Genomic DNA, 24,364 nt, shown 5'->3' on the forward strand with positions numbered 1-24,364 from the left:
CTGAATCGCCTTGGCATTTAAACGTGCTTTATAAACTTTGAAGCGAGCGTACAGATGCCTTTCCAAAGCACACATTTATAAGAGCATCTTCCATTTATTGTCAATGGTCAAAAGTCATTGCCTGTACTTCAACATGAAAAATAACATCTTTGCTGCAGATTTTAAACTTTTTTTAAAAATGGAAATCCATGAAAATATCCCCAAGATCAACATAAGGGTTGCAGGAGAAGAAACATGTAAGGCCATTCGGGTATCAAGGTGCATTTTATTAGATGAAGATCCAATGATATATAGTCAACATCAGCATCCTCCTTTACAAAAAGACATTAAAATTGAAACATTTTCAGTAAAAAAGTAGTATTGTACAGCCAATATGGGGTACCAGAGAGAGAGCATGACCTGACCTAAATCATATTCATTCATCATCGTATGGATCATAGATAAAACAATACATTAACACTATTTACAGTTTTGTAACACAGAGGTTTGACATGAATGGTATTCCGTGTGGTGAACAGTAAATATACTCATATATTAAGATCTTCTGTTTACAAAATCATAATGCATTATATATAATGACAAAGAAAGGCTCTCCACAAGCTTGGCTTTTCAGCTGTACACACCCTCCTGTTTGCTCGAGCAAAATAACATCTTGTTTGGTCAATTTCTAGTTGATTGACGGGTTCTTTGGTTGTGCTGGGTTTGATATCACAGCCTCCGACAGCTGAGAAATACCAATGCGAGTGTTTTTTGTTTTGTTTTTTAATCAAGGATTGACTGTAACTGGAAAGTTTTGAACAACTTCTGAGCAACTTAGGTTCTTTAACTTTTTAAAACGACAATAACATTTACTGTGTGGTGCGTTTGTGTCAAAACGAAAATGATGACATGATGTATGACATTGCAATCCAGGTGGGAACACAAACGCGATGTATTCATGTCTCGTTTGTTTCCATGGTATTGACCCAATACCATGAAATAATGGCGCGTTCAGCTTTTTTTAAAAAATTTTTTAGCATGGTCCTGGTTTTTTCAAAGCGAAGAAAAGTTTGTGTCAAGATACCTGAGCTATGCTTCCCATTACTGTTACCTAAAATATCACCTCCTTGCCATAGCTCCAAGCCCCACGATGATGCATGAGGACTATTTAGTGAGCTAACAGAGGTGGGGGGAAAATGTGAAAGAGAAAAATGTTCTAAATTTGGGGCAAAAATAGAAGATAATGTTGGTGCTTAGAGGAATGAAAGACAAAGTGGGTCATTCTAGTAGCTACATAACGATGCCCAGTAGGTTTACTACACAGTTTAGAGAGGTCCAGTTAGTGAAAATCTGAATATTACTGTTGAAGCATCATCATCATCATCATCCCAGACTGAGAGGGAGCCAAAGAGTTATTTTCAGACATCTGTGACTGTTTTCATATCCCAATAAGTTTTTGTCTTTATTTCCTTTGGCCCCTGAAACCAGCCGTGCGTTGACCATTTGTCAGTTTCTTTAACTCAAACAGTTCTGTTTACGTCTGACTAATCACCCCCCACCCCCCTCCACCACCGCCGCCGCCCCACTCCCTCCCCGGCCAAGCCTGCAGAGCCTTTGTCACCTTTTGTAAAACCCACGACAGCATAAGAAAACGCTAACGGTGCTCGCAAACCTTTTTGGGTATCCCAGCCAAAGCTGTTAACCTTATGTTGCGCGATTCAATCTGGCCGAGTCGACATAAATGACACCCGCCGACGCCCCCCGTCTGGTGACTCTCACCCATCAGCTGCAACACTGGCAAGCCACGGAGTGGATCGCGGCCAGAAACCATCCAACCCACTGTATCAGGAGCTTTCCTCTGTCTACCCCGGTCCAACTCAACCCTACGCCCGTGTGCTTGGGCCCCCGATCATCTGGATTTGTTCTAATCGTCTTGGGTCATCTCGTTCAGCCAGAGCGAATAGCGCCTCAGACGGAGGCCAACGATGCCCAACGGGGCGGCCCGACCGGTATCGGGGTGTTTGCGTTTAACAAACAGGGTGACATAATTCAGACAATGACGGTGTCTCCTTCAAAGTGTGAAGGGAGGGTTGCCAGCTTTTTTTTAAGAGCGATCCTGTTTCAGTAAAGCCGGTCGTCTAGTCCTGCTAGCTGCACACAAGCCTGCCGAGTCTGACTCTCTGTCCAGCCGGGACGTCTAGAGGGACGGGCACGGAGTAACAGCGTTAATGGTAAATCAGTCAAACCAAAGTCACACACTCACCCATCACACACACGCAATCCCTGCTCCATCCATTCATCCATCCATCCATCCAATCACCACCCTCCCTCACTCCCCTAAATTCCCTCCCCCCTGTCGCCGTCACATCCTTGCTGCTCAGTCCCAGCCGTTGTCCTTTATCATGTGGGCCAGCTCGATGATGAACTTGCCCTCTTTATACTTCTGACTGCTCTCAAAGGCATGTTCCTGGAGGGTGTGGCAAAGGACAGGAGAGAGGGAGGGGGGTGAGAGAGAGAGAGAGAGAGAGAGAGGATTTAATTCAAAAGATCAATCGACACGGATTAGTAACACGTCTACGCTTCCAGCTGAGTTAAGGTTAGTTATAAGAAGGAAAGAAATAATAAAGAGCTCCTCCTGCATTTTTTGGCTGTACATGAAAATCCTTGACTCACTGCTGCTCTCGCTGCTACTGGCTGTTTCAAAGCTGGTTATATAACAATCATTCACTGAAAAACTGCAGAGGACCCTGCAGAACCAAAACAGACTACAGTGGATCATCAAACCTCGCCGCGCGCCGACAGAAATGAAACCACGAAAAAGCAACGCGTAATTTGAGCTCTGCGACATCACAAACACACGGAGCGTGTGCGCTGTTTATACAGGCTGCAACACGCATCTCCGCTGCTGTAGGTGTGCAGTCATTCCTCTGCAAGATATGAATGAGATTCAAAAGAAATGGGATGAAAGGAAGCTGCTCACAGCGGGATGTTTGTGATGCGAACACGGAGGATTTAGAGCCCCTTTACACGATGGTTTAAGGCAAGAGTGGTGAACTGTTGAGTGCAATCTTTTTAAAACGCTACCTTGCTTAGCAGCATAATTTGCATGTGCACAAATTATAGACAGACGATAACTAAAACGCGTGTCAGACCGTCCTGTCTCGGGCTGCTGACTCATTAACACTCCTCCAATGCGGATTTGCTGCACAACTTCTGTGGTCTCACTCGGTTGTGTTGACCTTTAAAGAGAACGCCGCTGCTCTGGCGGTGTGTTCAATGTGTTTCTGGGGAGTTATGTGTTAAATCGTTATGGAAACTTTTTTCTGTTTTTTTTGTGCAAGCAGGCTTTTAAAAAGCAGTTAGCAGTAGTTAAGTCAAAGACGACGCATGAAGTTCCGGGAACTTCAACCGTCATTTAACAGGGAAGGAACAATTGTGTCGGGTTATTTCTGTTAAATCAACACGTTTCTCTCGCCGTGGTCATGTGATCGCGCTCACTAAACCCACATCACTTTGTTCCGACTTTGTTTGGCCATTTCTGTCCTCAAGTAAGACAAAAATGATGGCAAAAAAGCTTTGGAAGGATCCTTCATTTATCTGGTAAAAAAAAAAAGCGGCATTAAAAAAGTCCATCAACTATCTTGTGTTGTGGCTCGTAAAAGCAACTCGTAAACCCGGTTTCACACAGCAGACTGACACTGACGTTCTTTTCACTGGGGAGCATCTGCACCTTGTTTTGTCTTCGGCTATTTTGGTGCAAAGCTGCAGCGGCACGTTGTCAAGATTTCTCAGTTTAGAAGTGCAGTAGGGTCAAGCCTCTCGATAAAACTGTGATGACTGCAGAAAACCAATACTGCAGCAGATGATATCAATGCCAGCCCTCCATTAAGTCCTATCTTAGAGGCTGGGAGGCTCGTGCATGAGTTGGAACTTCTCCACAGGAATAGAGATCAACCAGAAAAAAGGATTTACTTTTGACTCTGGTTTGCCAGGTGTTGACCGGGCATCACGAGGAAAAGGGTTATTTTTAGGCTGAACGGTTTAAGGTTAGACACGTGGACGTAAATGTCATCGCTAAAGGTTAGGCAAGGAGAGCTTTCTTCTCAGAAACAATGCATATGCTGTGCGTGTGTGCGTGTGTGTGTGTGTGTGTGTGTGGGTTCACCCACTAGAGATATACCGCCACATGTCCTCCATGCTGGCATCGCTCATAATGACAGCCACACATGCTGGACTCTGTTGACGTATGACGCAGGCTATCATGGACGGATCCTGTTTAAGTTCTCCATCACATGAGACTGAAAACACCACCTGTACTAAATGGATCCCGCCTGCGTGTTCAGACTAGTTGTATCACAGCTTGGGTGCGTCTCTGACTGTCAGCTGTAGCTCTAATGTTAGCCGCCACGGCATTAATTATCATTGTCAACATTTGGCAATGACAGCAGGGATGAAATCGGATGCATGAACTATAAATACAGTTAAGTGCACGTTTACTGTTAGCATCTAAAGAGAGAACCGTCTATAAACTGGGACGATTAAAAGTGACTCGTCTGCAGAGAGAATTCTGGGAGGACGCAAACCTTCAACATCAATAGAGAAGAAAAAAAAACCACACACTGAACAATCAGAAAATATTTTAAAGGCTTGGTGTGGAATTATGAAACAAATAAATCAATACATTAGTGAATATTAATGTTTGTCTATTATATTTTTTATTTAAATACCTAATTCCTTTCCTTTCTTTGTTGTTTTTGCTTAAACCTTTTATTTACTTGTCTGAAATAAAGTCGTGCAGTCAATACCGAACTAAGAATTTCACCAACGAATGTCACAGACCCTGGAATCTTTCTTCGATCACTTGGAATTGTGTTTATTTGCTATTATGGAAAAGCTTATTTTTGTTGACTGCACATATCCAATCCCCTGCAGGCGTCATCACTACACTTCTCTTTCTCTCTCTCTCTCACTCCATCCCAGCTACTCTGGGCTGAACTTTTGCACCGACACTCAAGAGAGGAAGAAAGAGCTCTAAATATAATTAAAGTCCAAATAAAATTAGAATGCACTATAATAACAACCTCCCGTTGTATCATCCCCTAACCTTGGATGCAGTTACTGATGCTGTGCATCAAAATCAGTCAAGGACACTTACGTATTTCCAGCCCAGGGTTGTCTTACAGTTCTCACAGTAGATATCCGCCACAGCGTGCAGACCTGTGAGCAGAACTCTCTCCTCGGCAGGGCCACACCCGACGTTCACCCTGAGAAAGGGGGGGGAGGAAAGTAGGGAGGAAGGAAACGCAAGCAGAGACAGAAGTTCAGAATTAGTATTGTGCAAATGCCAGGAGTTGCTCAGTCGTGTGTAAAGCATGATGCAGATGGAGTTAGTCACTGGCTCACATCCACTCGTACTGTGCATACCGATAGGGCACCAGGCCACGGGTTATGGATTCAAACTGCATAATGTTCACACTCAATTCAGCTGATGATGACAGCCCTCAGAGACACAGGCTGGCTGCTAGAACAACAGACCTACTGTGTGGTACGACGTGTATTATTAACCTATTTTAAACTCCCCGAGCATGAATGTTGCATCACTTGGCATGCCGGACGAAAGAACCTGGACTAAAAAGATTTTGAGAAGAATACTCACACTGAGTTGAACAGGTAGGCTCTGCCTTGGCTGCCCTGGAACGACTGCAGAGACAAGATGAGATGAAGATTAAGGCTGGGATGGGGATCTCCCATTTCAATCTGAGTATTAACCATGCTGAATTACACAGATATACTTATTGTTTCATGATCCTGCAGTCACGTTTCCAAAAAAAAAAAAACAAACCCACACCCACATGCTCATTTGAGACGTGTTTCTGCTGTAGAAGCTCTTATTATGAAGAAAAATATGATGTGACACTGAGATGCTGCAGTCTCTAATAGTATGGGTGACTAATGCATGGGTATCGCGACAAAGAATGCAATTATTTTATTGCAGGTCTGAATTTATCATGATACGAAAGCTGCTTTTGAAGAAAAACGTCAGGAGAGATTCATGCAATAACGACTGACATGAAACCAAAAGAGGGCTTTTGCACACCGGTGAGGGGTTTTAACGACGACATGTGGAAATAGCGATGATACATAAGATAATCCAAAGCGCTAATCAGCTTGTAACATAAAGCATCCACAGGTGATAGAAAGGACAGTGCCTGACAAAGTCATAAAAGTGGTAAAAACCTGCTGTTAAATTTTGGAATTCCTATAAATCAGACCTGGGTAAACTGTGGTCTGGGGGGGGGGGGGCACATCTGGCCCTTTGTAGGTCCCTGTCTAGCCCATGTGAGGCCAATCATAAATTACATAAATTAAACAGCGCAATTTCACATAGCTTAATATAAATATTTACAGAGTGGTTTATTCTTCCGATTATCAGTACCAGATGTTCAAAATATTTAATTTACAGTACTTTTACAATGGAAGAATGTTAAACAGAATTAAATTATCCTTGTTGTTGCCCCCACCCCTACTCTAAATGCTGGCGAGAAAGGTACACCCCCAAAGCTCACCTTAGAGATGAGCTCGTCGTGGTTGGCCAGGTGAGCTCGGCAGTGGATGCAGCTGTAAGTTCTGTGGCAATTCGGCAGGTAGGCCTGAAAGGTCTTGGAGCGCGTCATTCTGACCATGGGCGGGGTTGGCGGGCGGTGCAAGAAGGGACTGCCGGCCCAGGTCGGCTCACAGGGGAAGCACCGCAACACACAGGTGAGGGCCGTGGTGGGCGGCGGGTTGGGAGGCGAACACCTGAGCACAAGGTGGAGGATGGAGGGATGGTTATGTGGTTGTGTAACAACACACACACACACCTATGGACAATTTGAGACCAGTCAATTTTTTGGAGGTGAGAGGGCGCCAGAGAACCCGGAGAGAACCCACGCAGACATGGGGAGAACATACAAACTCCGCACAGGACAGGACTTGAACCCGGAACCGTCTTGCTGTGCGGCGACAGCGCTACCCATTGCGCCATCGTGCCGCCACTAGGGGGCGCAGTACAACCCCAAAAACACAAACTCCAGCCATTAGCTTTTGATAAAGGTAGCCGCTCTGTGTCGCCGCAATTTGTTGTTCACCGTTGCTATGGAGACAGAGTTCACTGACCATCAAGCGCTACCTTCACATGCTCGTAATGGACTCTGAGATACTCTGAGATGCTGGTCTCACCTGAAGGAGAAATAGAAATATGACAGTCCTTACTGTTTGGACAGAGGTTGTCTGTGTTTGGACGGGTTCCTTCAATTTCCACTTATAGACAAACAAAGTTTTTTGAATTGAGTTGACGACTCTTGGATGACTGGAAAAGACGTTTCCTGACACAACTGGCCAGCTGGTGCTCTTTGGGATGGTTTATATGAACAACATGGAAGGAGATATCTCTTTGATCTATGGGGCTGAAAATCACTTGAAGATGGAAAGTCATGCAAAACATCAAAGTCTTTGACGCGAGTTCAACATCAGTCACATCAAACCTTTGTTTGCCCCCCCTCCCCCCCAACCTGTTGTGAGTTCCAGTAAAATCATTCATTCATCTTCTGTACTCGCTTCTCCCGCTGTCGCAGGTTGCTGGAGCCTATCCCGGCGAACTTGGAGTGCGAGGCAGGGTTCACTCCGGGTGCGACGCCAGTGTACCGCGGAACCCATATCTCGCCTTTGGTGATGTTAGTCAATGTTACCATAGCAACACGTTAAAATTAAAGACATTTAAATGTTGAACAAGGGAATTATTACAGCTGCTAAACATACATCCACATGATAACATTTTTAGGTATGAACATATTAGCACGCTAACTTTAGCACCCCTGTGTGCACAGCCTGCCGGAGGTTTTGTTTGAGCAACACTTCCTGGTTCCAAATTACAAGGGACGCCTTGTTTTGTTTCCTCTTTCCTGTGACCTGAGAGTTGGACTGAAACTCAGAACAAACAAAGAACGGATTAAATACGAAAAACACACGGCAGATATTTTTGTTATATTTACATAACTGGCTGCAGCAATCTCCATTATCCTGTGGGTGGATCGTTCTCGACTGGCTCCATGTCAATACAGTACATACAGGCGGCGAGGCCAGCTCACATTCTGTGCTTAAGTCTATGAGACTGTGGAGATAATCTGCTTAGCCTAGCACAACTGTTAGGATCGTGCTCTGCTCGCTCCATGACATCCAAACAGACCGGGCCCTTAAAATACTTTAGCTGCTCTGCCCTGGTGACTGAGAAGATTAGTGAGCTGGCCTGGGAACCCATCCCAGGGCCTCGGGGGCCAGGAGGACAGGAGTATGTTTTGACTAACTGCACAGGAGGAACTAAATGGCCCAAGGCCGTCCGATGGATTGTTTAATCTTTGTTCTTTTATTGCTTATTTCCAACATTCTACGCAACTTTAATTGTGATTTTACGACTCTAGCTCCGGTGCTAAACACAACCAATCACAAATTTAATCTAGTTTTATTCCCCTGTGCGCTACTTTCCAGAAAGATGTCCAGGAGCCTCGCTTCACCGAGGCGTTTTTTTTATTTTATTTTTTTATTTCCTACCTACTTCATCACCAGTCTTAATTCCAAGCATAGCTTTTCTAATTAAATCAAATCTATAATTTCTTCACACGACAGTGACTCCATAAGATGCCATAATAACTCAACCAACTTGATTTTACGCGGGTGGTTTTATCACCCTCACGTTGCTCGGTGATATTCCGTCTCCTTCCCGTCTGCCTTGACCGAACCATCTGGAAAAACTAATAAAACACTGAATATTAGGAGGAGCCATCTGTGAGTTGAGGACAAACAGACGAGCGAGTGAGATTTACTGCTTTTGCAATATGATTGTTTTTCAGCGTCAGACGGAGGCCGAGGAGGACTCCAGCGGCTGATGGGAAGGAATGGGGCAGACAAACACACGGGGCAGAGACGTGCCCTTGTTTTCTCTCGCCTCACTTGATGCCAGCGACGTGGGATTGGGACACAAAGGCAAGCTCAGTGCAGATGTCAAAGCCACACACACACACACACACACTCACACACACACACACACAACACACACTGAAATGTGTAATGTATTCTTGGTCATTTCAGGACAACAGCTGTTTATGAAGCATCCAGGCTTGTAATTTGTCAACAACACCGAGTTGAGCTGACAGATGATATTATATCATGCAACTGATATAAAAAGACATTTGGCACTTGATTTGTTCATATTTGATTGCTGGATTAATATTTATTTCATTTGATATCTGGTTCACAGCATAAAATACCAACAGCTTTTAAGCATATGAATATCTTGATAATAAGTTTGAATTAATTTGCACAAAGCTGCCTGATTACGGCTAAGTAAATAGTCTCTGGTCGTGTAGATAACCTGTAAAATGTAAGCTTCAACGTTAAGCTTTAAATTTAATTACATCCAATTTAAGCTTCTTCTTCTAAGCCAGCGCTGAGGATAAAAGCAGCGGCTGGAGATGCAAACGTGACGTTCAGAGAGGAGGCTGTCCGTCACGGATGAGAGGCGGGATGTCGTCAGCGGCTCAGGGCGCCGTTGGCATGATGCTGATGTGTAGTGAGTACATGACGGTAGTTATGGCTTGACATACAAACAGAGGTGGATTATAGTATCGCATGGGTTAGATCTCCTCTCACGGGTCACAGATAATCCATGTGGAGTACTCTCTGTGGAGAATCACTTCGTTCCAACGCTCGCAACAGTTTGATGGTGCATGACTGTAATTTTTAATGGAAACTCCTCCTGTGATCCGTCTTACACTGAAATGTTGTTATGAAAACTACAATTATTATATGAATTATACAATGAACCATTCACTCTTATTCGTTCCTACAAGACAGGTTTTGTTTTTAAGTCATCCTTTGTGATTTCAACTATTGGAAGAACATCTTAAAACTCCAGGAACTTGTGATAAGAATCTCTGACGTCTTTTTTAAAAAACTTTTTTATTGATCAAACAACGCAAATCTGCAAATGGACTGATCGCGGCAGGCTTGAAAATCACTCATTTCTGGTACCAGCTTCACTGAGACCTCCCGAAGGTCCTGCTGTGATGCTATCTGAAATTTTCATGTTTCCAACAACAGGATGAGACTCATCTTGGTGGGTGGACAGAACTTATCCGTGGGACCGAGGATGATGACGAGCCGCAAACTACTGACGCAATGACTCAGTTAAAAAACAAACTTTATCTGAAAAACAAATTATATAAACGATCAGATGACTGATATGTCGGCGTGGAGACTGGAGGATGAAGCAAAATGACTGTGTGTGTGTGTGTGTGTGTGTGTGTGTGATGTGTGTATTCTTTGAGTTTATCTTACATGCATCTTCTCTCCTTCAGCCTGTTTGTATATTTATTTTGTCTCCTCCACTCTGTCCATTCATCAGTTGCGCCGCGGGTCGTTTGAGGTCACTGAGCTGTCCATTCTGGTAATTTCTGGGTGTCATCACAAAAGGCTCAACAGCCAAATGGGCCCTTGTACTCCAACAAAAAAACCTTTGTTATGTAACGTACTGATGCTGCCGCTGCTGATGCTGCTCCTGACAATGATTGAGAGCAGGAGAAAGAAAGGGGGGGGGAGAGATGCATGCGGGGGGTGGGGGGGGGGTGAAGATGAGAACCTTCACGCATTGGATGAGCTGTGGAAGCTAAACTGCCCACGAGATTTCTGTACTTCCTGTACTTGATTGCTTTTCTCCATTCACATTTAGACCAATGGGGGACAGGAAACACAGCATGACATCATCAGAGGAGTCAGAACTCCTCTCTCCTTTTTCCTCTACATATTCAAATCTCACTAATGAAGCTCCTGCATCCCAGGTGTGTGTCTGGTTACAGTTGCTACGTTTGATCCTGTACTTGCTTTAATATTCTGGTGTCTGTCTGTGTTGCCGTCACTACGGAGAAGAAGGCAGCTTGTTATCACCAGCGTGTCTGTTATCAGGTTTACCTAATCGAGAACTTTCATAAACAACTTAACATCATCACAGATTTTTTTTTTTTTTTTTGGCGTGCCAGCTCAAGGGAGGATCGTCATCTCTCTGTAAGATAACGATTAGGGTTGAGGGTTAAAATAAAAAAAAAGATTTTCAAGCTGGATTTAGTAAAGAAAAACAACAACCTGAAGCTGTTTTGAAAATTATCTGCCTGGATGATGCATTAAATAACCTGCAGCTGTGACTCACTCAACACAAATGGTTCTTGTTGATGTCCTGGCTTGAAGGATCTCCTGTCCAGGCCTGCAACTCCCTGATCATTCCTGTGTATCGACACATCACGATCAATAATCAATAGGCTGCACTGAGTGCAAATATTGTGACTCGATAAAAGCCTCTGTTTTCATTCCATCTATGATGACTCACGTGGACCTTATTTAGTAAATGCTTTTTTTGGGGGGGTGGAGGGAGAATCATTTCCACCTGCTGACCTAGAAGTCATTGACTGGTACAGGATGGTAGATCCACAGCAGCGCCTCAACACGTCCATAAATAAAAGACACGCACGAAGGTTTGGGGGTTTGCAGCACATGTGTGACTTTGTTTCTGTGAATCAGGTCACGGGCAGTGGCGCACTTTATCCGTGGGGCCGAACTTCAGCCACCACCGAGCACAGATGGCGGGGATGCCTGAGCTCAGCAGCGCTCAACCCTGCGCGCACATGGACGCACGTACACACCACCACCCACTCCGAAAAAACCCCCAAACATCTGCAACGACTTCCACAGATCAATGACAATCAGGTGGATGTCGTCAGAGTTGAGGATCACATCAGCGAACCGCATGCGATAACCCGCATCGATTGCTCCATGACGCGCAACCCCAACGGGCATGCATGCGCGCACACGGTTGGTGGCGCATATGCGTTACTGTCACAACAAACTGCGATGTGTCTTAATTGTGGCCACTGCAGATGAGATCTCGGCATCCCATCAACAAGGAAGACGAGACTCCCGAGACTTGACAATCAAGGGAACACATTATCACAAAAGCACATAAACTTCTATTGTTGTGGTACATGCGTGGGCTACCTGCAGTCTCCTGTTAGAAGTTCGGTTTAAAAAAAAGTGTATGGATGCGTTGACACAGCTTCATAAAGCCATATAATAATGGTGCGTAACAACAACAAACTGCAGCACAGTCACAAATAACGCACAGGAAATCATTTTACCTTTGTAGGAAAGAAAAACGGATCTCCACGTAGCGCTGAAAAGGACGCACCTCTTGGTTTTCCTCGTGGCAGTGTCAATGCTATACCTCCGTTCGCATTCCTTTCCAGGCAAATTTCCTCTCTCTCTCTCTCTCTTTCTCTCCGGCCCTGGCAAGTCCTGTAGAGACGTAATGTTTTGACGCGCTATGATGCCCAGCAGAGTTAAGAAGACACAGAGATGATGACGCGACCAGCCGGTGCGAGAGCGTTCCCTCCCACCCTATTCCGTGTTTGTATATGAAACCGCTAGACGCCAAGTTTGTGTATTAACGATGAAAAAAGAAACAGTTTTATTAAAGTGTGATTATTGAAGTATAAAATGGACATAATACATTAGGAGTCTGTCTAGTTATTAGGTTTTGATTTTTAATTCAGGTTGATTTAGATTTTCTCTTGGAGGATTACAATGCTTTATTGACGACCGGTAACTTCCGCAACTCTACCTCAACTAATTAGAGAATTTGCTTCTCCTACGAATGTAGAAGAAAAACAAAATATGTTTTATCAATAATTAATCGGTGATTGTTGGGATTAGTTATCTAACTGTTCGTACATGTGAGGTAAATTCGTGGCAGAAATTATTAAAGCACAACAGGTCAAAAGCGGATACTCCGGAGGACGTGAACTGTCTCAGATAAAATGATGAGCTTTGGCAAAATTCACGGTGGCTATTGGCTGGATGAATGAATGACATGTCTGTAAGCCAATCAGAAACACACTAAAGCATAGCAACACTGACCTTATTGGTTAAGGGTGTTAACTACTACCCTCACTTTTTTTTTCTTTTTTTTTTAACTAAATTTCCTAAAATGAACACTTTCGGCAATTCGTGAGAGTGATGTTATGATAGAAGATGATAAAGCAACAGTATTAGTCTGGTAACTTTACATAATTGATATGAATACAGGTTTTTTTATGCCACAAAATGTGCTGAATCTGTTTTTTTGTCATGGGAAAACTTCCATCCGTCCATCCATCTGCAACCGGAAAACTTATTAAATCTCCTTAGTCTTCAGCGCCGCCTGCTGTCAGTCAACACGTGTTTCCAAGTACAGTACTGTACTGTACATGTACAGTGTTCCATAAATCGTGAAATGTGAGGTGGTGATTAAATGGGTCGATATTTGCGGTCGGAAATAGTGTTATAAATGTATTATATTCTGTCATTTTACTATTAATACACATAATAAAAAAATGTGTTATTTTAAGAGTTTATTATCGATAAAACCGTGACCTTTAAACGATCAACAGAATGCGAAGAAATCAAGTCACATTATTCATGAGAGGATTAAAAAATTATGACAGATCAAAACAACCATTAAAATTATCACAGCACATCCCAAAATAATGGCTTAACAACTGTCAATTTTGGCATGCGACACATGTTAACATATTACTGCAGAGACAATATAATCAACATATTCTACAGCACCTTCCCTGATATCAGCATTGTAGATTATAAGACACATCATAATGATTTTGGATGTACAGATGTTCTAACAATACAAGTAATCAAGATAAAACAAGGAAATCATTCAGAAAATGACTGAGATGAAATGCCCAGTGAAATAAATAAAAGTAATCAATACTGTTTTACAATACATTCATCCAATACTTCACCCACTGCTGACACTGACTGTGTGGTCACAGGTTTAGAGACATTGGTGGTACCGTGTAATAATCCCAATGGTCATTTTTCTGTGGCACCCAGTCAAAAGAAAGAAGTTGCCAATGTTTTTGTCACTTTTAACTGCAATTATCCAACTGATCAACATCTTCCAGTAGTGTATTACTAATACCCTTTAAAGCCTATTTAAAATGTCCATATGACTCAAATATCAAGTTCACCGCGAATGAGCAACAGCAAATTCTCCTCACTCAAGAAATGATTCGGTTTCTAATTACGTACAAATATTCTCAGATTCATTCATGGACAATAATGATGCTTGTTATGTCATCCAGGAAATTTGAAGTCTATGCAACTACAAAACAAACATACATGTAGCTTTTCAATGTCTTTTGCTTCATACACAGCCTCCACAATTCAACTTAGTGTGTCTATTAATTTTACATATGAAACAGCAGCTTTATGATGTCAGTAATCACACAGCTGATCTGACATCAGTCTGGACCCTGTTGTTCTAAATGGAGGTGTTACACATAACACATGACATGAAACTGCCACCAATAAAACTGAAATAACGTAAATTCAGACAAATTAAAACTGATTAAAGTTAAAAACAATACAGAGGAAAAAATAGACGTGGATCCAGCATTACAGAAAACACAGTTTGTTCATTTAAGTAAAACTACTGATGAAGAAAAAAACGCTAAATGCTACCAGCAGATTTCCAGAGTCACAGTAGTATTTCTTAATTAATTTAGGGTATACCTGAGAAAAAATGAAGTCACTGTGGTGACTTCACACAGTGTGTGTAATGTCCTCTGTGCAACACATACACTAGCAGTGAATTAGTAGCAAAAACAGTGATGGTGAGAGTTATGCTCTTCAAAAATACTCCAGTTTGTGACAAGTAAAAATATTTTTTTCTGCATCTTGTACAAAAAACAAACAACCCACAGCATGTTAAACAATTATTGCCTTCAATTACTGGTGAATTAATATGATATTTAAATGTCAGTATACATGCTATCAGTTGTTGTTTTTTTTGGGGGGGGGGGTCGCACAATACCTGAAGTTGCAGAAAAACTGCAATTGAAAAAATGTAAAACAGCATCTTCACAATATGAAAAGTAAAATCCATCAATCTCTCATGGAAGTCAAGACTGACAGGACTGTAAACAAAGCATTTAATGGACAATATTTCAATTTTCTATGAATATGTAAAAAGTTGTGCCCTTTTACCATTATTAGACGAGGAAAGGTAGGAAGAGGACTTATTGATATGATTGTCCTTGGTGAGGTTTTTGTGTGGTTTCAAACACAGGTATTTATAGGATGGAGGGTGGATGTGAGGTAGATTTAAGGTCACTAGGGCTTAGCCATGCCATTCCGGTCCATGAAGTCTTTAAGCCTGCTGGGAAAATCTGTCATAACTCCTGTGGCTCCCAAGTCAAACGCCCTCTGGAAGTCCTCTTCATCGTTCAGCACCCAAACGTAGACCTTAAATGAGTCGGACACACAGACACACACACATCACACACTCTGGCCTATTTTTGATCTTCTACAAACAGCCTGACACCGCAACCACAACAAAGAGATCCCAGGACACATGCGGGCTTAACGCTGATATTTTAAAGCCAGAAAAACAAGTTCGTCGAAGTAAATGTGACACGGATAAAGTAATTTAACCTTGACACACTTCTGTGTATGCCAAAACTTGCTTTTAATTACTGTACATCCAAGTCAGCACTGAATGTACCGCTGTTTAAAAGAGGCTCCAGAAACGCCGAGAATAAAATATAAAAAATGAAAGAAAAAGTGCTCTGACATGATGTGCATTCATCGGTTTATATCAAATACTGTACTTATTTTATCATGCTTATATAGAGATCTTTTTGGGAGGACTGCGATAGATAGATAGATACTTTACTAGAGCACATGATATATACTTTACTAGAGCGCACAAAACAGCATTTACCTGGATTCCCCTGGCAGTTAAATGCTCAAACAGAGTTTTCCTCATCAACAGACTGCAAGAGAGACACGGAAGGAGTGAATCACAGATCGCCAAAGATTCAGTTACACTGACATTGAAATTAAGAGAATAGCTGTGTTTCAAACAATAGGAAAAATTATTGACTTACCTGTCGGCGAGCCAGGCGGCAAGTCGTAGACACCGATTAAATCCATGAGGATCAATAAGTCTGAAAATAAACAGAATATTTGGTGTGCATGATCTACTATGTGATCTTGATCTTTGCGTAAAAGCACTCTCTCCCTGAATGTTTTTTATTTGACGATTTACCGTAATTGAAAATCCACACTACTATCAATGTCAAGGCAAAGATCTGAACCGCTTTGATCAAATCTAAACTCAAGGTCCATTTCCTGGAATATTTCATGAGTCAGCAACTTCTCTTGGAAAGTCATCAACTTATAGAGCTGAGTCGTGCAGCGAAGTATCAAACAGGTTTCCCCGTAGTGTTTGCATCCCAGTAAATATATAATGCACTACATTTTTTTTCTTTGATATTGAACTTATTTTTACCATAAATAGTGACCAAGGCATTAATTTATTTTGGTAAATCCTTTTACGACCCATTTATAATGTATTTTCTCTACTTATTCACATCAATTTCAACAACATTGTTCATTTAACAGCAGCTTGGTTCCTTCAGGTTTTAGTGTTTGGGACAGAATTCCAGTTCAGACGGTGACCTTTTATCCATTAAAACATGTGACTGATATTGATCTCCTCTAGCAGTGTAGGATCAATGGCAATGTGGTCTTGTGATCGGTTACTGTGGCTTGTTGAATGCTTTAGTATTCCTCTATTTCATCTAAATGTGTTTTATGTTGGTGTGTGTGTACCTACTTGTTAACGATGGAGGGCATGGGGATCTCCAGAAAATGCTCCTTCAGAGGAACAAAGGGTAGCAGACCGGTGTAATAGAGACCCAACAACTGCAGCACTCTGGGAAGGCTGAACAAGACCGGAATACGAGGATTCTACAAGACACAAAAATATCGTATCAAAGTTCAACTTAACAAAAGAAAATGATTCCGGTACCAGCATCAAGTGTTAAGGTTTCCATTCATTGTAAACATACCTCTTTGTAACATTTCTTTACAATCTGGTTCCTGTAGTTTCCCCAGACAGTCAGATGCTCTCTGTCATACTTCACCACCAACTCAGAGACCTGTGATGATTAAAGGGTCAAAGATACACAAAAACAAAAAAAACAACACGAGGCAAACATGAAACCCTCAGGATCCCTGATGATGGGTTCATTTCACAGACAAGAGATGGAAAGTATTTAAGTCATCTTTGTTAACAGTCATTCTACTTAATTGTTTAATTAAAAGCAAACAAACTTGCTTAACAAACATCATATCCACCCATTCACTACAGTCTTGTGCTGACGACTGCCGTGGAAGGTACCAACCTGCTCAACAGGAGCAATACAGCAATTTCCTTGTCCATAAAAATAACCCACAGTATTTATATGAGCAGATACACACACCCACACACACAGACGGTACGAGGAAGCAATAATGCTTTCGTTGACCGGCCCAAGGACGCGTCACGGAGATTGAACACTAGCCTTCTGATGAGATGACCTGCTCAACCCGCCGAGCTGCAACAACCCCGGGAGATTTATGTCCACTTTAAAATTTAAACTATTACAATTCAGTAGAATTTAATCTTCATTTTTAAAGACGTTGAGTCAAAATGTCAAAGATGCGTGTACATTATGTAACCAAATGCTGACACATACCAAGATCACGAACAAAAGACACACACAGACACACACACACCTTTCTGATCAGCTTGTCGTTGTTGACCTTGACGTCTATGTTGACGGGGGTGTTAGGAAACGCATCAAAAACGTCCGTGAGGAGGGGTATTCGTTTGTCGTCCCCACCTTCACAGACACACTCTGCAGGGTGCGGGGTCAAACACAAACAGCTTCAGGTTACACCAGGTATTAGATCACATCAACCCAAATTACTTTGCAAATGAATGGCCAAACGCCCATAAACCATTAGTAACACAATATGGATGTGTTCATGCAGGCACATCTCACTGAAAAGCCTGAGAAAACACAAAGGGTGTCGTTAGCTCCTGGTCGCCACACCGGTCATGTGTGTAAACGATGCTCACCCTTCTCGAAAGACACACCCAGCCTGCAGAGGTACGGCGGGAGCTCCTGCAACATAAAAAAAGAGCAAACAACGATCATCTGACGTGTCACACAGTCGATAGTCAGGGTGTGTGTGGTCAGCGTGGGTCTGATGAATGTGACTCGACGTGTGTGTGCGTGACAATGTAGGATCACAGCAGGGACACATCAAGGAAACACGTGTAGGCTTTCACCGTCCGGTCAGCCACGAGACAGATCTTCAGCTGCTGGAGTGTTTTTTTTTAATTGATTAAAGGCATCTTGGGAGAACAAACATCTATTAAAGATGTGTAGATCAGAGAAGAACTGCTAAATGACAATGAGTCATCGGTGAAACATCAGCTGACGTTATGGACACCACATGTGATCATGTGGTTCCTTTTTTTCAAGTTTATACAAAAACACAACATGTACCTGCTACTTGAAGTTTTTAAAATATTCTTAGCGTCATGCTTTTAATTTTGAATTGTTGTGATAGAGGAAGATGACTCAGTAGTAACTCACATCGTACGTCATGTCGGCGATGTAGGCGTTCATGCCGGTGGACCTCCGCAGGTTGGCGTCATGTGAAACGACGACCTGCTCGTCTTTGGTCAGGTGGCAGTCCAATTCCAGCATGTCTGTCCCAACCTCCACGGCACTACGGTGACAAACAATACACATTTTATATTGATCTTATATTGATCTTATATTGATCGGTGCCTTTAAGGATTTATATTATCACAAGTTAAACGTCAGAAAAATATTCACCAATGGTGAGTTTGAAACATAATACAACAATGTTCTATCAAACAACGTAGCAGTTCACATCCCACTTTGTTCACATGTAAATCAGCAGCAGTTTGTCACCCAACACTTTAATATGAACAGATAAGGAAGAACAGTGGGCCTTAAAATGCAAATAACCAGACAAAACACAAGTGAGCTCGAAGGACACACATCACCACAAAAAACAAGTTAACAATTGTGATTCAGGTTTCTACTCACTGCCTGAAAGCTGCCATGGTATTTTCCAGGTTTTCAGCTGCTCCTGAGAGGACCAAAAAAAAAAAAAAAAGGACAATCAACAGACTTTGCATCATATTTGCATTTCTGTAAACCCCACAGGAGGAAGACTGGCCTGAAAACAGGTCAAACCTGATCGTCTGGGGACCTTTACTAAGGAGCAATTATTGGTAACAAGTCTGTGATTTCATTTTATTGATAGTTCTTGCTTTTTTTTTCACATTCCAATTGAACTATTTGAAAAAGTGGACATACTTTATTATGTTATTATAGAGTCTTTATAACGTTGGGGTAAACACAATGAGGAATTGAGACAGGAACTGGGGATATAGTGACATTATGCATCCTTTTTCTTGGGGATTTTGAAAATTCAGAAGTTGTGATGCTGACTGACCTCCACGATGGGAAATGTGCCTGCTGAAAAAAGTTCTCCGTTTCCTCCGATGCAAAATAGACGGGCGTCTCAGCAGCAGGGCGGAGGTCAGCACATAACCAGCGATTGTCGATAGGACACACACGGCAGCACACATCTCCCGTCAGGCAGCTGGAAAGCAAACACACCAAAGTTAATGACATCAAGCAGACAGGATCTGAACAAAACTCAATCGATGAAGTTTATTGTCTCCCTTTTCTCCTTTAAATCACAGCGTTTCAAACTGGCCTAATCACGCTGATCAAAACCCCAAATTTATCCATTCTATTTATCCTACCATCTTCATTTATTACTGTTTTCATACACTGTTCTTATTTAATTTTATTCTTGCATTGTCAGTTTATTTTGCTCTTGTCAGGAGTCCATTGTCTTAAAATATACGCATAAATAAATAATTACTTTTATCATAAAACAGATAAAATGTTAACTGGATTAAAGCTGCAGTTTAAGACTTAATTGTGGCATTAAAAAGTGCCCAGTTAAGAAAAAAAATAGACATAAAAACAAAAAACGAAACTTATGATAGACTTTCAGCATAAATAAGTCTCTAAAATCATTCATGATGAGAAAAAGATTTAGCTTTTAACAGGACCACTTGTTCCTCCTCAACCAACAGATGACTGGAATCAATGTCAGCTTCACCGACCGAATAAAAGCTGTTGATGAGTCCGCTTCGACTCCGACAATCGATCCCTAATTAATTATTTAATTCATCCATACTTTAACATTAAAGACATCAGTTCTTCCTGATAATACACAATTAAACCTGTTGAAGGACAATGTTGTTGACTACTTTACTAGCTTAAACAAAGGTCAACAGCGATCGATCACTAAAGATTCAATCTTACCTTTGTCATCCAAAAAAAATTACTTTTTTGTTTATTCTCTTTTGTGTGACAGATGCAGACACAACAGCGTCCGCAATTCCTAATAATCTACCGGGTCCGAAATCAGTCCTGTACTCACGTCAACAACTGCGTAAACCGCAGCTCTCCGTTTACAAAACACCGGCCGACGATACATATTTGCGCATGCGCAGTGGTGTACTCATGGGACAGCAGCGGTACTTCCGTCTTCACATTTCATAATAAAAGCACATAATTGACAGTGAAAGGAATATCACCTACCTACCTACCAACCTACCTACCTACCTACCTATCTATTTCTATGTGTCTATTGCAACTTCATATAGTATCTACTTTGTAAATAGTATCTACTTTGTAAATAGTATCTACTTTGTAAATAGTATCTACTTTGTAAATAAGTTTTTTACGTTTAAGGGTTTGTCATTTCTGGTATCAAATTTTAACCACAGAGAAAATTCCCCTTTGACACTATTATTTTCGGGTAGATTTGATCAATGATTTTATCTTTTCATCCAAAAGCTGTTGCTGCTGTGCATGTGTTCAAGGGACAAACAGCTTATTGATAGATTGAATGTGCTTAAAAGCAAACCCTTCCAAACAGGCATTAAAGATAGGTGAGTCATAAGAGATAAAACACAGACCTACAGGTTTGCATATTATATAATTTAGCCAACAACATATCACCATGTACTTAACCAAAGACTTTCAGCAGAACAATGTCCATGTCAAAATCTTCCTCATTTGCACCAGTCAAAGTTCACTTCAAGTAATAAACCACTTGTGGAAAGGTGGAACACGCCCATGAGAAAAAGGCTTCAACATAGCATTATGTGCTAATCATTTATTGAGGTTTAGACGAGCAAAAAGCCTTGCGGGATTTACTTTTAAGTGTGCAGACTTATGTTTTAACAAAATGCCTCAAAGCTTAACAGTCATTCTGGATGAATGGAAATGTCTGGAAGAAGAGTATCAAAAGCTTCAGGTAAGAAACTGACTTTTTGCAGTTGATTCAAATCATATGAAAAAATGTTTTCCACAACTTAACCCTCAATTAAAAGTTTCATGTTTCAATGCAGTTTCATGTCAGATAAGCCAGTTGTTCTCCAATGTTGCCATGCTTTAGGTTTTTTATACATTCTTCTTTTTGTTGATATCAACAATGTATTTTCTCATCCAGGAGACACACAGAATGTACTTACAGAAACTGGATGAGATATCCAAAATACAAAACAGCTGCTCTTCCTCCATTTCCAGTCAGCGTAAAAGATTAATGGAGGTGGCACACCGAGTGAACAAGTAAGGTTACACATACACTTGAAGTATACTGTACAGTATATACCCTCAAAATAAGACATCTCAGTGTGAATGACACAGACTTGATGTAGACACTCATTTCATCCACAAGGTGCAGCACAGGACCATCAGAGGAAGATGCTAAAGCTCTGACTGAAATTAGAAAAAAAATAAGGACACGACCAAATGCTTTATTTGAAATGGAATCTTTCCTTCCCAAGAAAAATGGGTAAAATACATACTAAAATATATGTCTGTATACTAAAATATGTTGATTACTTTTATTATCACATATTTTATGCTATATAAATTTAAATTAGAGAAAATATGGTTGGATTATATTGCAGATTATACCTCAGTCTGGTTCTTGGAAATGTGAATGTGACTCTTTTCAGCAAGCAGTCAAAGTAGGTGTAGATCATCAGGCAATCTGATTATCAATATCAATCCTACTTCTTGTTTTATTGTAATATTGATCTGATTAAAAACATTATTCATCACTTAATCTTCATCTTTAATTTTACTTCTGTTCAGTGATGTGATTTTTCACTGAATCATGAATCAATCACTGATGAGCCAATTAAATAAGCCTTTTTAACTTGATTGGAAGAAGTTGCCTACTCATCACTTTATTGTCTGATGAATTTCGGATGATTTCTTAAATTTTTCATATATGAACAAATATTTAACAGTGAAACCTGCATTTGTTACCAGATTCACTTACAAGGATGAATATGAGAAGTTCAAGCTGTACCTCACAGTCATCCTGCTGCTGCTGTCCTTCGTGTGCTATTTCTTTTTCAGCTACAGGTGAGCATCATCATCTTTTCAACAATTCTTAATACACAGAGACTGCATGTTTTTTGTCTCTTATTTACATGCTTGTCTTGTGACTTAAGATTTCTTGATGCAATCCTGAATTTCCTGTTGGTGTGGTACTATTGTACATTAACTATCAGGGAAAGTATCCTCATCACCAATGGTTCCAGGTCAGCCACATTCCCATTGCACAGTTACCCAATCAAAATAGTGAATTTTAAAAGATGAAACATATCCTGAGCTGAGTTTTGCATTATTAAACAGAAGGACTTTATGGATTGACAATATACAGTATACTGTACATATGTTTAACAAAATGTGTTCTGCATCATAGAATTAAAGGCTGGTGGGTTTTTCACCACTATGTCTCAGCTTTCCTGTCTGGTGTGATGCTAACATGGTGAGTAGAGGAGGTTATAGTTTTCCACGTGAAATTCACATTTCCCCTTTTGTTTTTTCACACCTGTTTGCTTTTTTTTTTTCTTTTTTTTGGAGAAAAAACATAAATATAACAGCTTTAATTCCTCTCTTCCACATCCAAGGCCAGACGGGAACCAGTACAAAGTATTTAGAAACCAGTTCCTTGCATACTCCCTGTATCAAAGTAAAGTTAAAGCATCTGGCGCACATTTATATTTGTTTTTTGTTTTTTTTATCAGAGCAAAATGCGATGAGTGTTTCTTCATACTCAAATGCAGGTTTTGTCCAGTGCCTGCAGTGTTATTATCAGAGTGGGTGTCTGTACAGACTGAGAGCTCTGGGAGAAAGACACAACATGGACCTGACTGTAGGTGAGACAAGGACACAGGAGATAGATGCACTCAGTCAGGCATATCACATATTTTGAAAACAAATTAATTCTGTTTTAAACCCAATAATGGTTGATCAGGCAAAATTGGTCATCGAGAGATTTTGGGGAAATAAGTGAAATCCGTATCTGCTCTGTTTTTAGAGGGATTTCAGTCGTGGATGTGGAAAGGGCTGACGTTTCTTTTGCCCTTCCTCTTTTTTGGTCATGTGAGTACAATCCAAGTTGTATGTCAGATTACAGGTTTTATTTTTTGCAACATGATTTGCAAAAGAAGTTGAGAAATGTTCCCTAACTATTGTTTAGTTGGCAATAAAAATTCTGCTCTGTCACGGGATGACACAGACATGCTGATAAAAAAAAATTGTCTTGCTAATATTCTTCTGCATCGTCATGATTTGCTGCAACACTTGAGTTTTTGACAGTTTATTTTTAGGAAAGGTTATCTTTTAAACAAGACAGTATATTCTTCCAGTTTATACAAATCAGTCTTTTAATGTGTAATGTTTTTTGTTTTAGTTGTGGCAGCTCTTCAATAGCTTGTCTCTCTTCAGAATGGCTCAGTTCCCAGACTGTAAGGAATGGCAGGTTTGTCTACTCATGGTCATTAAATATAACCAAGTCCCCTGTTAGTTATTTAATATTTACTATTACTATCTCACTTTGTCAGTTTTTAGCTTGAATATTTCTAAACTGCTTATAATGTATTTTATAATGAACAGTTTTAACATTTTATAATAGCCTTTATGACTAACAGTAGAATATCATATTTTGCATTACATAATTTATAGATAGATAGATAGATACTTTATTATTCCATGAACCAAGTAATTGATCATGAACACAGGATTACTGTACTCACATATCATCTTTCTATGTTCAGGTCTCAATGTGTGGTCTCTGCTTCCTGATCCTATTCATGGGAAATTTCTTCACCACCGTAGCCGTGGTCCGACAGAAGCTTAAGAGCCGGAACCAGAAGACAAAGACACTGTGATGCAAACTATCAGACAACGAAAATGAAATAATGTTTTGCTTCTCTTCAAATGACAGTTAATTTTATTCTAATGCTGTGTTGACATTGTTGGCTATGCCA

General features: G+C 40.9%; 3 protein-coding genes across 7 annotated transcripts; 1 reads left to right on the plus strand and 2 right to left on the minus strand.

Annotated features, from left to right (window-relative positions):
• Nucleotides 1-226: 226 nt before the first annotated feature.
• On the minus strand, nucleotides 227-12,393 carry LOC137596484 (protein yippee-like 1). 4 transcript variants are annotated; one of them, XM_068317062.1, is made up of 7 exons: nucleotides 12,198-12,393; nucleotides 11,216-11,289; nucleotides 10,351-10,570; nucleotides 6,546-6,777; nucleotides 5,636-5,679; nucleotides 5,135-5,243; nucleotides 227-2,446 (listed from the first exon to the last, which is right to left on the minus strand). In XM_068317062.1, coding segments are annotated over exons 3-7 (477 nt in total). In that variant the 5' UTR covers nucleotides 10,353-10,570; nucleotides 11,216-11,289; nucleotides 12,198-12,393; the 3' UTR covers nucleotides 227-2,356. The 4 variants fall into 4 exon arrangements, with proteins under 4 accessions (XP_068173163.1, XP_068173166.1, XP_068173164.1 ...); XM_068317065.1 differs by lacking the exon at nucleotides 10,351-10,570 and having other exon boundaries at nucleotides 12,198-12,388; XM_068317063.1 differs by lacking the exons at nucleotides 10,351-10,570; nucleotides 11,216-11,289 and having other exon boundaries at nucleotides 12,198-12,384.
• Nucleotides 12,394-13,460: 1,067 nt separating this feature from the next.
• On the minus strand, nucleotides 13,461-20,490 carry gdpd1 (glycerophosphodiester phosphodiesterase domain containing 1). 2 transcript variants are annotated; one of them, XM_068317061.1, is made up of 11 exons: nucleotides 20,449-20,490; nucleotides 19,444-19,593; nucleotides 19,032-19,074; nucleotides 18,549-18,684; nucleotides 18,026-18,071; nucleotides 17,680-17,801; nucleotides 16,971-17,060; nucleotides 16,736-16,869; nucleotides 16,005-16,064; nucleotides 15,839-15,890; nucleotides 13,461-15,360 (listed from the first exon to the last, which is right to left on the minus strand). In XM_068317061.1, the coding sequence occupies exons 2-11, from the start codon at nucleotides 19,577-19,579 to the stop codon at nucleotides 15,229-15,231; spliced, it is 951 nt and encodes a 316-aa protein (XP_068173162.1). In that variant the 5' UTR covers nucleotides 19,580-19,593; nucleotides 20,449-20,490; the 3' UTR covers nucleotides 13,461-15,228. The 2 variants fall into 2 exon arrangements, with proteins under 2 accessions (XP_068173162.1, XP_068173161.1); XM_068317060.1 differs by having other exon boundaries at nucleotides 20,331-20,449.
• Nucleotides 20,491-21,261: 771 nt separating this feature from the next.
• tmem120ab (transmembrane protein 120Ab) lies at nucleotides 21,262-24,364 on the plus strand. Its single transcript, XM_068317902.1, has 12 exons — nucleotides 21,262-21,330; nucleotides 21,526-21,644; nucleotides 21,754-21,870; nucleotides 21,989-22,048; nucleotides 22,356-22,451; nucleotides 22,541-22,630; nucleotides 22,795-22,860; nucleotides 23,003-23,064; nucleotides 23,159-23,251; nucleotides 23,413-23,477; nucleotides 23,788-23,856; nucleotides 24,152-24,364. The coding sequence occupies exons 1-12, from the start codon at nucleotides 21,262-21,264 to the stop codon at nucleotides 24,263-24,265; spliced, it is 1,020 nt and encodes a 339-aa protein (XP_068174003.1). The 3' UTR covers nucleotides 24,266-24,364.

The sequence above is a fragment of the Antennarius striatus genome, chromosome 6 (assembly GCF_040054535.1).
Source record: "Antennarius striatus isolate MH-2024 chromosome 6, ASM4005453v1, whole genome shotgun sequence".
NCBI classification, from domain to species: Eukaryota; Metazoa; Chordata; class Actinopteri; order Lophiiformes; family Antennariidae; genus Antennarius; species Antennarius striatus.

Bases quoted from the DNA above. Each gene is read 5' to 3' on its own strand.
- LOC137596484 (XM_068317062.1), bottom strand. The intron at 5,244-5,635 runs GTGAGTATTCTT...CCCCTTTCTCAG, and splicing joins GCCTACCTGTTCAACTCAGT to GGTGAACGTCGGGTGTGGCC. The intron at 2,447-5,134 runs GTAAGTGTCCTT...CACACCCTCCAG, and splicing joins CAACCCTGGGCTGGAAATAC to GAACATGCCTTTGAGAGCAG.
- tmem120ab (XM_068317902.1), top strand. From the start codon at position 21,262: ATGCCTCAAAGCTTAACAGTCATTCTGGATGAATGGAAATGTCTGGAA. The intron at 21,645-21,753 runs GTAAGGTTACAC...TTCATCCACAAG, and splicing joins GTGGCACACCGAGTGAACAA to GTGCAGCACAGGACCATCAG. The intron at 23,478-23,787 runs GTGAGTACAATC...TTTTTGTTTTAG, and splicing joins CCTTCCTCTTTTTTGGTCAT to TTGTGGCAGCTCTTCAATAG.
- gdpd1 (XM_068317061.1), bottom strand. From the start codon at position 19,579: ATGTGTGCTGCCGTGTGTGTCCTATCGACAATCGCTGGTTATGTGCTG. The intron at 18,072-18,548 runs GTGAGTTACTAC...TTTATGTTGCAG, and splicing joins TCGCCGACATGACGTACGAT to GAGCTCCCGCCGTACCTCTG. The intron at 15,891-16,004 runs GTAAGTCAATAA...TCTCTCTTGCAG, and splicing joins GCCGCCTGGCTCGCCGACAG to TCTGTTGATGAGGAAAACTC.